At 44.0% G+C, this 14,840-nt stretch overlaps 1 protein-coding gene across 7 annotated transcripts in view; it reads right to left on the bottom strand.

Annotated features, from left to right (window-relative positions):
• Positions 1–14,840, bottom strand: part of EFCAB8 (EF-hand calcium binding domain 8) — a 1,715,964-nt gene that overhangs the window by 247,963 nt on the left and 1,453,161 nt on the right. For all 7 annotated transcript variants that reach the window (XM_078651814.1, XM_078651813.1, XM_078651812.1 and 4 more), the window contains one exon: positions 1,313–1,481. In XM_078651814.1, coding sequence (XP_078507940.1) covers positions 1,313–1,481 — 169 coding nt within the window. The remainder of the gene's footprint in view (positions 1–1,312; positions 1,482–14,840) is intronic.

Below are 14,840 nucleotides of genomic sequence, written 5' to 3'. Positions count from 1 at the left end.
TCCCCTGTAGCCTGGGTGGAGAGTTTAGCTCAGTCTGTAGGGCCCTATCCAGAACAATGGCATTATGTATATCAAGGTATAGGTCATCATCAGTTTGTTGAAGGGAGAGCAGGTGCCAGAGTCTGAACCAATTAAGGCTTCTAATCTCCGATAATACTGGTGTGAAGGCAGAGGCCAAGGACTACAGTCTGAGTGTTTCTACTCTTGTAAGATCATACTGAGGCTTAGGCACGGAGCAAGTCAATGTCGGTTGGGGGGGTCAGAGACAGACATCGGAGTTGACTCCTATAGCTGTTGCCAGAAGAGTCGGCACCAGCATGGAAAGAACTGACATGGATCCTGGGACTGGAGTCCCAATGGACCCAGGGTGAGTTGGCGCTGAGAAAGGGACCATCAGCTAAGTACAACTGGTGACCCTTGTGGCCTTATAAGCCCCAAAGGGGGACATTAGAGATTGGAAAGCATCTGAAAAAAGGCAGCATGAGGTTGACAACAGCTTGGGGAATTCTGGGCACTCTCGAACCAGTTGTGGGACCGTTTGAATTCTGAAGATGCTTGATGGCTGTCATTTTTTGACTAATGCCTTCTTGCCCGAGTTTGAGCTGTGGCATGGGGTCACGTCTCACTTAGCCTTCTTGCACTTATGGAACATTTTCGATTTTACTAACTTGAAGTATTGGAACAACAATTTCTGCAAGACTTGCTCTGTGAATGAGAGTGTGAGCAACCATGCGGCCTGGAGAAGGACTTAAGTGATAACTGTGACCTATTCTTAAATTTGGCAACGAATTTCTCCTCCTGCTCCAGGATCACCTTCTGTTGCCTGAGGGCACATTTAATACACAACTTTGACTCATGCCTGGAGCCCAAACACCAAAAGCCACCTCATGTTGGCCTGTGAAGAGAACAGCTTCCTGTAGTTGTGGCACAGCTTTATTACTAACATTTTCAGAGGAGACAATGTCCCTTGCACACTTCTTGCGATAAACTGTGAATTCGTCGGGAGACCAACAAAGTTGGGAGCGGAGTTCTGGATTTGTGTCTAAGACAGTGGAAAGAACTGATATGAGCGCACAAGGGTGGCATTTATTTATGGCTCCACTCTGTCATTGTGGAAGCACCTGGTACCTAGTATTGACACGCAAGAGCATTGCTAGACTACTTAGAAACAAATGACTACCAGATTATGTTTTTTTTCTTCCTGCACTGATCTCTTGGAATAACTATAGTCCTAGAGCCCACAACTAAGTGATCATCCACATACCCAAAACAATGTAATCCATATTTTAGACTGAACATAGAATTTACAAACCTAAGCAGCTTCCTGACAGCCTCCAGAGTCTGATGTTGCAGTCGTAGCTAGCAGTGACTATCAGCTTATGTTTGTCGACATATTCCACGTGGGAAATGTTCTTCAAATGACCCCGCCAAGAGCTCAATAGGCCGGGAGGGCGCAGATTAATAATCAAGCCATCAAGAACCTGCAGAAGAGATAGAGTAATATAAAATAATTTGAACGCTTTGTCTGGAGCTAATGGGTGTAGAGTTTAACTTGCATATCTATGTGTATGTTTTACAAGACACTATGCAGCCAGTAGCACTTTACCTGTACACATTCCGACTTTTAGAAATGATTGTTATGCCCTTCATTTGTTACATACTACAAATGGACAGAACTGGAGAAGCTGCCATACAACTTAAATTGCTTAGAAAGCAGGGTAAAAAAAAGCCTGAATGTGGGTTGTTCTCCCTTCTATTGCTCAGTCCTCTTTATTTCACAATATACATTGGAAGGGAATCTTCTCTGGAGAATTTGTTTTCAGCATGTTATTTTAGGTCATCATATTTTAATCCTTTCAATTTCATTTTTATTTCTCTTTCAGTGTTAGTCACCATCTTCTTCTTGGGGCTGATTTTCAGAGCTGAAATTCTTCCAGACCCCCTTTTCTGATCCACATCATGTTACAAGACTTTTTGCCAGGTGAAGGACTAGCTTCTTTGGTCTTTCTAGGTATGGGAGGCCTCAAGGCTCTTTTTCATCCCTCCTCAGAATTGTTTTTTAAAGGAAAGCCCCCAAGGGATCTTCTGTATCCTATAGCAACCAGTAGTTACACAAAGCATTTTCTTTTCAGATGAACTAACTATAATTTCTATATGCCTAAGCTTAACATAAGTATTTTCAAACAACAAGGGGCCCCAATATCGTCAGCACAGGACCTCGGGGAGCAATGATTATTAGAACAACAGTGGTCCCATGCAATAACAATCAAGTTTGTAGATAATTACAGACACAATGGAATCTGTATTTCAAAAATGACTTGTCCAGCCGGACCGAGGTCAAAATCTTTTAATAGTTCCAACTGGATAAATAGAGAATATCCTTCGACACTCTCACGTCGTGGGGTACAAGCCTGTACCACATTCAAACACACAAAACACTTTAGTACATTCAAAGTGAACAGAAAGGGCTTTTAGGCAAAAAAGCTAAATTGTTCTTTAAATCATAATACGAACAAATATTTTCAAGATGCGCCATTACAACACCATGGTACACAATATACACACTGTATATGGCACAAAATTGGTCGACGGCGTTTCGATCCCACTATTAATTCAAAGGGATCATCATCAGGACATTTTAATAAGTGCCTAATAATATCAAGCCTCTTGAACCAAACAATTTCAAGGCAAGGGGTCAGGGTGAAAAGCTCGCCGTAATCAGGACCGGTCAAGCTAGCACGCATTGCCGAGGCTGCCGTGATACCGACTAACCCGGTACCGTCTACCACTGTTACCATTCTAGCTTGACCGGTCCTGATTACGGCGAGCTTTTCACCCTGACCCCTTGCCTTGAAATTGTTTGGTTCAAGAGGCTTGATATTATTAGGCACTTATTAAAATGTCCTGATGATGATCCCTTTGAATTGAAAGTGGGATCGAAACGTCGTCGACCAATTTTGTGCCATATACAGTGTGTATATCGTGTACCATGGTGTTGTAATTGCGCATCTTGAAAATATTTGTTCGTATTATGATTTAAAGAACAATTGAGCTTTTTTGCCTAAAAGCCCTTTCTGTTCACTTTGAATGTACTAAAGTGTTTTGTGTGTTTGAATGTGGTACAGGCTTGTACCCCACGACGTGAGAGTGTCGAAGGATATTCTCTATTTATCCAGTTGGAACTATTAAAAGATTTTGACCTCTGTCCGGCTGGACAAGTCATTTTTGAAATACAGATTCCATTGTGTCTGTAATTATCTACAAACTTGATTGTTATTGCATGGGACCACTGTTGTTCTAATAAGCTTAACATAAGTACGCATAAAGTACTATCTCTTGGAGTATATATCAAATCCTGATTTCCAGAAAAGGGACCTGCAGATATTTACTATCTTCATTTGAACTTATGATTTTGCCAAATTTGCAACTACCGTAGATCGTCAGACATTATGTTTAGGGTTCGGGGAAGGAGTTTGGTTGTTTCATATCCATGTAAGGCAATCTGTGATCAATGTGAACATCCATAAAATTGCAGGACATACACAAACCCCCAGAACAGATTTTGACAGTCGATTTGCAAACCTTCAATTAGTGTCAAGAATGGCTGTAAAAGCTCTGATCACTTTTCTATAGCTAACAAGTGAAGTCTTTTAAAACACTGTCAAAAATGACATGCAATGTGCGCACCTATCTACTGCTACCATCCAGACCTTGGTGTGTGGGACTGTGATGATGGCTAGTTTTTTTTCTCAGAACCCTCAAGTCTCATGAAAGGACCTCGATTTAGTTTCTATATCAAAGATATTAGCTTTCCTCCAGCAAAGACTTAGTGCAAGTTGCGGTTTCCTTCCTCCTTGGGCGGTAGATCTCTGCTGGAGATTCTTATGATTTCTGACCACAGAGTGCATAAGTTACACTCCAAGAAAAGGGAAAGAAAAGTGCATGAAAGAAAGAAGATAGGAAAAAGGATGACCAATTTACTCTCTGGTATGAAAAACTTCCAACTCCCTGTAAGCATGTCAGCCCTTGGGGTGTGTGGCCTGGTGCCAATGGAGTCAAGATACAGAAGCCTGTTGCTCCAGCGCTCAACCCCACAGAAGACTTTGTTTTCCTGCCTGAGCCGATGGCTGAGGACAGAGGCATACTGAGGGGGCCCCAGGCGTTCCCAGAGAGGAGGCCGCCAAAAACTTGAGGCCACACAGAGCGGCGCATGCCTCACTCAGACACTGAAGGTGGCAGTTCATGAGACTTGGCAAGATAGCTGCCACCGTTGGTTGCTAGTGACCAAGCCAGAGCGGCCCACCAGCAGGGAGGTCAAAGAGACATTTTGTCCTCCAGTGGGGGCCATCAGCAACCAGGGCAGCAATAAGGTGACGTGGGCCCCGGCCGGAAAGGGAACAGAGGGGCCCACCCATGGAGGACGGACGCTAAGTTGTAGCTATCTAGGACTCACATCCAGCTCCACAACAGGGCGGGGTATAGCTGAAGGGCACCCCAGAGAGCTGTGGCATCCTCAGCCCAGGGTGAGGATGCCCAGCTGGGTACCTCTGAGCTGCTGTTGCCACATGGAGAGCAGCAGCGGAGGCACAGAACTAGAGGACACAGCAGCATAGAGGGTGAGCGTGGGGTGCTCATACCTGTGAGGGTGGTTGCATCTCTCTCCACAGGGCAGGACTACCAACAGATTCCCCCAATCAAAGAGTGAAGTCGCACAGTCAGGGATCGGCAGAGACTGATCAGGTACTAGAAACTCAGACAGTAGTGATTCTGGCAGCTATAATGGATACCAAAGCAGCACTGGAATCTAAGATTGATGCTGTGGTGCTCGACCAGGGGCTCCTGTGAACTGATCATATGAAGCCTGCTGACAGTGTGGGGTAGACTAAATCCACACTGTCCTAAGTAGGGCTCATGTTTGTAGACAGTGATAAAAAGAATTGTTCCATGCAGACGACCATCAAACAGCTGATTGAGAGGGTGGAAGATGCAGAGTGTTGGTCCTGAAGTAATAACTTACAGCTGGTGGGGGGTCCTAGAGAGTGCAGAGGGCCTCTGTATGGAACTGTTTTTGTTGACAGTACTGAGAGGCAAGAGCTCAACAATATTTACACATAGAGTGCTGACAGGCTAACTCGACCAATAGTGGCCAGACTGCTGAACTTCCAGGACCAGAACCATATCCTGCAAGTGGCGTGCGCAGACCTATTAGCGTTCCCAGTGCCTGTTAGCAGTATCAAATCAATTGTCAACAACAATAATTTTTGTCTGCATAAGTAGAATTGTAAATGTGATGTGAGAGTTTGAATTCATGATTACCAAGGTCTGTGGAAAGGGTAGTGGTCTTCAGAGTGTATAAATCTCTCCTTTCTCCCCTTTACTTTCCTCTGCAGACTCTCAGACAATTAGACACTAACTTACTTTTTCTCCCCTCCATCTCTCTGAAATCCTACATCTACATATCCAACAAGCCTTCTCTTTCCTCTCCAGCACCATTTTCTCTCTCTCCTGCACGCAAGTCCTTTTATCTCTTCCACTTCACCATCTCTCCCACACATGTAACCCACCCCCTCACCTTTAAGGATGCATTTTCTTTTCTTTTGGTGCTGTCAATATTTCCAGAGTGGAGCATTGCTTCACACACTTTACCATAGAATCACAAATACGGTTGGTGCATATGTGAGCGTCGCTATGCACGCTCTGCAGAGAGGCCAACGATTGGATGTGAATGTAGTCTGCACACCTTAATGATGTGCTTACAGCCTCTGCAAGAAATTCCCACTGAACTCAGCATAAACACTCACACACAACCTGAATTCGACAGGAAACCTCAGCAGTAACTCTGTTAACTGTATGCCCTATTTTTACAAAAATGCTCAAAGACTTGGTCCAGGACATTTTCCTATTTCCAGATTAAGAACCCCAAGGATTTGTGTATCTCCTAATAGAGATTAAGATTAGAGTGCCGTCCGTATGCTAGTACCATATGGAGTAAACAAGCACTTGTAGCCTGTCAGCACACTAGGTAGCCGAAAGTTCTAATGCATCACCATGTGGATTAACATACAGTTCTGGCTACATACCAGTTAAAGTACCCTACGGCAGGAAGCTTTCTCAATACCGGGAACCCAAAAGGTCTACCATCCTATTCTGTCACCATGCAGTGTACATCATGGGTCTATCCCATTTTCATTAGAAAACACCAAGACTTTCTCCCATCATGGTACAAGGTTCATTTCCATCACAGTTTGTTTCCATTACCATATAAAGGGCATTTAGCCATCTTGCTAGTGTGCGGCAGAGGTTGTAACTGCTGGACAATGTTACCAAATTACTTGGGCCTCATTTAGAGTATCACAAAATTAGCCTATGTTTGTGCAAAATGGTAGAATTATTTTTGCACCTACTCCATCCCATAGACTGATTAAGGGAGTTTCACAACCACCATATTATCAATGTTTGTACATGTGGTAAAGCTGCATGGTTTTAGCACGTGACCAAAATATTGTTGTGGTGGACGACCAAAAAACTGTGTGGTTATACAACTTTTTTCAGTGACTGCACTGTTCAGAAATAGACAAATCAACAACAGCAGGAAATGAAACGAGAGACCACAAAGTGAGCCCTCGTGTCACAAGCTCACTTTTTGCTGCATTGGCAACTAAAGGCATATTAATAATACCAATGCTGCTAGAAAAACCTGCTGTGATGAGCAGCATCATTTGGAAGAAGTGAAAACTTACATGATCATGTGGGATCCTTCAGTTCCAGCCACAATAAGGAGATGGAGATCAGAACATCTGTACCATTACAGTCCACAGGAGTCCCAATGGATAGTAAACAGAGAAAGTTCAAATATGTTCTATGAAGACCTGACTGAGCTGAAGCATTTGCAAAACCATATGTGCACCTTTACAGCAACCATACAAGCAAACCCCTGCCCCAGTTCAAGGATCATTTGGCATATACCTACCACAGTTACTGCAGTCTCTACATAGTGCAACACCGTTGAACCAGTCAGGAAACAACAGATTGTTTTTTGTTTTTGTTGGACTTGGCCTTTTCTGCAGGGTCATCCCCAAACTTTTTGACTTCACCCTCCTGTTTCCGAAACTGTTATTGTTGGATTTTAAACTCTGTGTACTTTACCACTGCTAACCAGTGCTAAAGTGCTTGTGTTCTCTCCTTAAAACATGGTAGAATTGACTTATACCCAATTGGTCTATTTTTAATTTGTTTGTACGTGCCTGGTAAAATGGTGGTGCGTGTGCCCAAGACCTGTAAATTAAATGCTAGCAGTGTCCCTGCAGCACTGCTTGTGCTGCCTACTTAAGTAGCCCTTTATTATTCAAGTCTGTTTTATTTTGAAAATGAACCCCCATGGTAGGGCCTTCTGAACACATCGTTAAGCCTACAACCCCATATCAGGGCCGGCCGCGAAAGAAACAACATTTAGAGCGTTAGGTTTACGCATAGACACAGGTTAACACAGCGCCTTGCCTACAACCCCAGCGGGGTCAGCCGCGTGGCATGGCATAACTGAAGCTGCAATATCGATGTGGCACATAAGTAACCCAGGTCACAGTACCATTGGGAATAAACTAGCGGGCAACTAGCCCAACACTCAAGGGCGGCCCAACGGGGCTCAGTGAACATGTAGAGAGTTTGAAAACAGAGAGGAGAAGAGAAAAAGGTAAAAGAGGGAAAGGAGAGATAAGAGGTAGAGAAGAGAGAGTGAGGACGGGGCGTGGGTGCGTCGTAGGGGGGGGCCAACAGGGAGGGGATATCCCATGTAACTCCAGCGTTGAGTAAGATGCCTAAGAGAGTAGCCTGTTGGGGTCTGAGGGGACAATAGCGTCGTCAAAGAGACGTGGGGTTCTGAGCTTGGTAGGCATGTGGCGCGCGTGTTCGACTGAGCAGAGGTAGCGCGCCAGGGTTCGCCAGACCGCGTGCATGCAGTCGTGCTTTGAGAAGTTCCATCGCTAGGACATGCCAGAGCAGTAGAAACCAGGCTGCTATGGGTGGGGCTTCAGGTCTCTTCCAGTATAGGGCTATAAGCTGCTTGGCCGCCCGAGCATTTGGAGCATCAGGATCCAATCGCTGCGGGTGAGCGCCTTAAGGGTGGCAGGTCTAATACCAAGTAGAATTGTACTTACGGCTTCAGGTAGGGGAAACCCCAGCACCCCCCTAATGTGGCTGAGAACCTCCTTCCAAAAGACGGACAGGATCGGACATGCCCAACATATATGGATAAAATCCCCAGATGCAGACTTACACCTCCAGCACTTAGGGGAGACCGCGGGGAACATCTTATAGAGCCGTAGGGGCGTGTAGTACAATTGGGTCATAAGTTTATAGGCATTTTCCCTTTGCGGGATGCTCCGGTATATCTTGGGGATATCCCTCCAAACACCTGTCCCACTGCAAAGGTTCAATGCCCGTGTCCACCGCCAGCTGCCACTGGCGCTGATATGGGTGGGAAGGCATAGACCGTGGATGTTGCAGGATGTGGTAAATCTGGGAGATTAGCCCCTTAGAACCCCCAAGGGAACGCACCAATTTTTCGAAAGGGGTGAAGTCTAGTGTGGATGCCTGGCGCATATCCCCTTCAGAGACCCAATGTCGCAGCTGCGCATATTGCAAGCATGCCTCTGGCGGCACGCGGAACTCCTCTCGACAGTGGGCAAAGGTTTTAAGCGTACCCTCGTCGTAGAGATCACAGATCACCCTGCAGTCTCCCTGCGTCCATTTATCAAATGCTCAAGATTGACAGGCCGGTGGAAAGTGCGGGTTCCCCACTATAGGGGTGTGCGGGGACGGGAACGTGGTGAGTCTCTTGGACACGGCTACACTGTCCCAAATGTCCAAGACCGTCCTCGTAGGCACTGCTAGATAGGCGCTGTTGGAGCGGGCTGTCCGGTGTAACCACGCTAGGTCCCAGATAGTGCGCCCCGTTACTGCTCGGTCCATATGTAACCACCCTTTCTCGCTCTCACGCGCTGCCCACTCCACCACAAAGCGGAGGTGAGAGGCCCAGTAGTAGTGCACCAGGTCAGGGCAGGCTAGACCCCCCCTATCCCGCGGCGCCATAAGGACCTTCTGGGAGAAGCGGGAGCGTTTCCCGCCCCAAATGAAGGACGTGAGTTCGCGTTGTAAACTCTGTATACAGTGGAGCGGGAGCGGGGTGGGAAGACATTGAAACACGTATAAGATTTTGGGAAGGATCGACATCTTAACAGCATTAAGTTGTGATGTATTCCTATAGGTACTGTATCGATTCCCCTATTCCTGACCCTGGTTTGGTTAATAATTAACTAGCAGCCATCCAACGGTGCAAAAACCGTTATCTGATTAAGCCACACCACGGCACAGAAGCGCGTTATCTGATTAGGTCATAACGCATGCCATCTAATTAGACAAGCGATATTCCTCCAGCCCCTGATAAGGCATACGGAGTTCTCAAAACAAATCAAACCTACAGCGACCTGGGAAATTCCCATAGCCATTGTTTTGATTTCACCGAGAACTTCAGCAAAAGAATGTGCGAACGAGCCCGTTCATATGACATCCTTATTGACGTATATATGTCCATCCTTACGTCAATCTCGGCACCTTTCAGGTATAAATATTACCGACATTGCCTTAAGCAAACACATGCGGTGGTGACGAGATCGGAGCAGCGAGACGTGCTGAGGAGCCCAGCAGAGAGCGAAGCCCACAGACGCTGCCCCGCCTTCCTGACGCGCTGAGAACGAGACGCTGCCTTTCTCCTGCCGAGAAATCCAGCTCCGGCGCTTCCAAGCAGCCCTCGCAGGCAGCTGGAATATCAAGACCTGGGATAAGAGATACCAGCCCACCATCATTCTAGATCTCAGGTACAGAACTGAATAACCCCTTGCAGAGAATTCTCGAGTCAGTCCCTTGGCAAAACAAACTTAACTTAAACTGCTACTTATCTACTCCCGCCCACGTATTAGGCTTAGGTCAGGTACATTGGGGTAGGCGTGGTTAGAAGCACCAGTTGAGTACGATTAGTCAAATGTATATATGTATGTATCTATTTTATCCATTTTAAAGTATCATATGGCTCAGAAACCATATCAATGCTTTTACAGTATTATTTTATAATTCTGTCTCTACTGTATGCACTTTACTTAACTACAAGTATTGCAATAATAGCGATTCATTTCTCTTGTATGAGAAAAGAGACTGATCAATAAATAACATCTTTTATTGAACCACGCCCATCTCTTATTTCTCTACAAACTGGTGAAACTAAGAATGCACGTACTGACTGAGTAAAATAAGTTGTCTATTGTTTTCACACGACTCTAGAGATACAGTCTTGATTAGGGGAGAGCAAAGTTGTCATGTTCTATGGTTGTCAGAAACTAAATCCCTTCTTGTCTATCCAGGGAGGTTAAAATCCTCCTTGCCTATTCGAGAAAGTTTCTAGTGAACTCTGAGCTAGCTGGCAAACACAAAACTTTAAGTCTAATATCGTCGGTAGAAGACCTAGTTAACCTCTGCCCTAGGTCTATACTATTGAAGATATTATTCCAATGCGCAGAGCCTATTGGGATAATAGGAACTACACTACATGGCGCCCAACGTTTGGATAGGCGATAAAACTAACGCAAGACATTAGAGTAACTCAGTCGTGCTTTTTCACACAGACCCCTTTTTTCCCATAATACTCCAAAGACGTCTGGAGTGGGTGAAAGGTCATATCCGCCAAACCTCGCAGGAGGAGACTCCTATGTATGGTTCTTGGTTTATTCAACGTTGAAGGATACACTGTTCCAAAATATTGTGCATCTAATTTTTGTTTCCATAGAAACCTGATCTGCAAATAAATAAAATAATCTTCTTGACAATAAAATGACAGAAAGTGAAGACGAAAGGGAGACAGTTAGACTAGCAGCTGAACTCCTAGAAGCAGACAATACTCTGCTGGAAAATGACCCAAATGCAATACTCATCCCGGTCAACATAAGGAAATCTATAACCTTAAAACTTATAGAAAATGGACTGACACCAAGAGGTGGTACAGTCATATTCGTAATTGAGGCACACGAATATTGGCAGACAGAGGTATTCTATTCATGGATAAACTTTCCAGCAGCAAACGCTGTAACAAAGGACTTCCACTATTACAAAATAGAGGAACCTCCTAGTGAGTACACTCCTTTCGAGGAAGTGGAAATACCACTCAAATTCCAAGAGCACCTGCTCTTGTTTCATGGCGCCCTAAAACATAATAATCACATCACCAGGCTCGGTCCACTAGGTAGACCAGGAGCAACGTGGCCGGTCCTAGCCGGATATACACCACATCCAGACATTGAAGAAATGCCTGCACCAGAGCTTTTAACACAGCTAAAACAATTAATAAAAATACATAGACAATTAGTCCAATATGTAATGCGGACTTCAACAATCCAACCAGCAATTAAAATTCCACAGCTGACCAATCATCAGGGGAACACAAATAAAATTACACCACAGAACATACAGTCCTGTCTAGGTAAGGTACCCGCAAAACGGGAACAAATTCCTTTCTGGATAGCACAAAAAATAACTCAAATAGAGGCGGTGTTTCCAGATACCACCCCTGTTGAGAAACATAGGATTCTGACTATCTGTCTTCCAATGGGAATCGCACCACATGTGGAGGACTGTGACACTTGGGGAACAGTCTTTGCTTCCATTTACACAAAAACACATGGTGTACCATCCATGTCAGTAATACCAGATGTGCTAAAACAGATTCAGGATGAATACGGTCCAGAACCCGCCTTAACTCTCGGTATGAAATTACTGAAAGATTTCAAGCAGGTCTCGGCAATATTATTAGCCAACATAAAGGGAGAAGCAGCAAATGTGGCAATTCGCCAGAGGTTAAAAGAGACAAATATAGCAGACCAACCATCTGAAATTGCCAGAATCATAGAAAAATCCTATGAAGAACTAGGAAGAGATAGTTTGGGTGGAATACCAGTGAAACCCCAACTAGTTGAAAGTCCTGAAAAGGTATTTATAAAAAATAATTTAAACAACCAAAAAAAGAGCTGGGATGGAAATAAACAATCCAATCCTAAAGAAAAAAGATTCCAGTCCAGAGGAAGGTCTCCTTGGCAGAGAGAAAGATCTCCCGACCAAGGACGCAAGTCTCCCCAACGGGAGCCCTCTGTGAAAAAATACAACCTTAGAAATAGGGATAATATAAAGAAACCTGATAGATATCAAGATATTGATACACGTCCCTCTCAATCTTTTCAGACTTCCTCGCAGAAATCGGAAAGAAGAGGACGATCAGAACAAAGGAAAGAGCACGTCAAGTCCAAAGACAAAGAGCCTGCTCATCTGAATAAAAAATTACAATTTCCAAAAAAGAAGGTAGCCAGTATTAAAGTAATCAACAATGCCGAGAATACTGAGGACACAGCTGAAAAACAGAGAATGGGCTCAGACAATGCTAGACAGCGCAGCAGAAGTGAGCATAGCTTGCAAAGTCCTTATGAATCATCTGGAGACAGTGGACACGAATGAATACATTCAGGTGGAAACTGCAGATACCAGAGTTAGCAAACCTCATAAAATATATGAAATAACATTGCGTATAGAGGGGGATAAGACTAGAAAAATAAGGGGACTATTTTGGGATAATTTGTCCAAGGGCTATGACATCCTTCTAGCTGAACAAGACTGGCCTCCAGAGTTTGTCAGGGAGTGCCCACATGGCGAAGAAATAATTATGCCTGCCTTCTCAAACCATATTCCAATTCATAAAAAATATACACTTGCAAGAAAGTGGGCAGTAGCTCAAGCCCCTGCCTTATATAAAAATCATGTGGGATGGGATGAGGACTCTCCTCCTCACAAAATCCAGTTAAAATCACAACCTACTGCCCAGAAGCAGTACCCGATTAAGCAAGAAGCTAAAAAACAGGTACAAGAGATCCTAGATCAACTTGAATACCAGGGGGTGATTGAAACTTGCACCTCACAAATGAACAACCCTTTGTTTCCTGTCTCCAAGCCAGACAATTCATATCGTCTTGTTTTGGACTACAGACACCTTAACTCATGTTGCAAAACATTTGCAGTACAAAACTCGCACAGTGCTGCACTAATGAATAACATAGTGCGCAAAAAATACAAAACAACCTTAGACATTTCTAATGGTTTCTTTTGTCAAAATATAGCACCAGAGAGCAGATATTTGACGGCGTTCTCAATAAATGGCACGCAAAAGAATTTCTGTCGTTTGCCCCAGGGGTTCAAGAACAGCCCAGGATTATTCTCAGCGAGAGTAACAGAATTACTACAAACATATGATGACGAGGCATTATCTTATGTCGACGACATCTATCTAACAGACGATGACTTGGATACTCACTTGAAGAGAGTGAACACCATAATACTTGGGTTCGCAGCAGAGGGTTACAAATTCAACTTTAAAAAGTCAAGAATTGCCCATCTAACAGTCCTGTTTTTAGGATATGAACTATCAAGTGAAGGCAAAAGCCTGGCTGACAATTTCCTAGAGAAATGTGCTGTAATCCAAGCACCCAGAACACTAAAAAACCTACAATCAATTCTAGGCTTCCTGAATTTCGGAAGAACTTACATTATAAATTATGCAGAGAGAATTAAACCTCTCTATGATCTAATAAAACCAGATTTTAAAAGAATCAATTGGACTCAAAAACACACAGAAATTTTGAGATCTTTACAAACAGATATGTTAGTTAAAACAAAATTACAAACACGTGACAACACACGAAACCTTGTGATTCGAGTCATCCCAGGAAGATGCGGATTCACATACCTGACCTCTAATGAGGGAGAGAAGGTACCAATAGCATACAAATCACATTTGTACACAGAAGCTGAAAAAAGGTTCAGCATTAAGAAAAACATTGTTCATGCGGTTCAAACAGCTGTAGAAAAAGAAAAATACCAAGCAGACGGTAGACAGGTTACAGTCAGAACAGCAGACTCAGCTTTTGAGGCATTAACAACACCATGTAATTTACCGACAACTGCACTAAATCCAGAATGGATACAATGGGTAAATTCTGTTGCTACAGACAAAGTAAAATACTATTTTGACCCGGAAATGAAAGAATTAAAATATCTAGAATATGAGAAAGAATACCCTCTGCCAATCGACATTCTGCCTTTACGACAGTACGCCTGTGTAATACATACAGACGGGCATGCTCAACCCTCAGTTTGGGGAGAGCTGGCTTACAAGGCCACATGCGAAATTGTAAAAGAAGTGTGGCGCGGAGGTAAATTAAGACCTCTACTTACAAAAACACACTCAGTGGAAAATAATTCAGAACAACAAACGGAAATAATTTCATTAAAAATGGCGCTAGATAATGCCGATCGCGAATTCCCGACACTTATTGTGTGCGATTCGTATTACTGCGTCAAAACATACAATAACGATTTGAAGAAATGGATTCAAAACGATTACAAAGATGACACAGGTGCAACAATAAAGCAAAAAGTGCTTTGGGAACAAGTAGTTCTTTTACAGAAAGAACTACCAAAAACTCACGTGATACATTCACTGAGTCATCAGCGTGATGGCGTTCACGTTGCAGGGAATTCATTGGCTGAGACAGCCACAGCGGTAGCAACTAAACCGGCTTCCGTAGCTACAAAAAAGCGTACAGAAAAACACATTGACGGTGAAACTGTGCTGGCGGTGAAAACGTCATCAAAAGGCGACTGCTCGGCGCTACCGATCAATTATCCACTCAATTATACATACATAATCGATGCAAACTCCGTTCCTTTTGCTCGAATCCCTGGAGTGGGGGATA

This window comes from Lissotriton helveticus, chromosome 7, assembly GCF_964261635.1.
Source record: "Lissotriton helveticus chromosome 7, aLisHel1.1, whole genome shotgun sequence".
NCBI lineage: Eukaryota > Metazoa > Chordata > Amphibia > Caudata > Salamandridae > Lissotriton > Lissotriton helveticus.
Note: the sequence above shows the minus strand (reverse complement) of the source record. Positions and strands in the feature narration are given on the sequence as shown.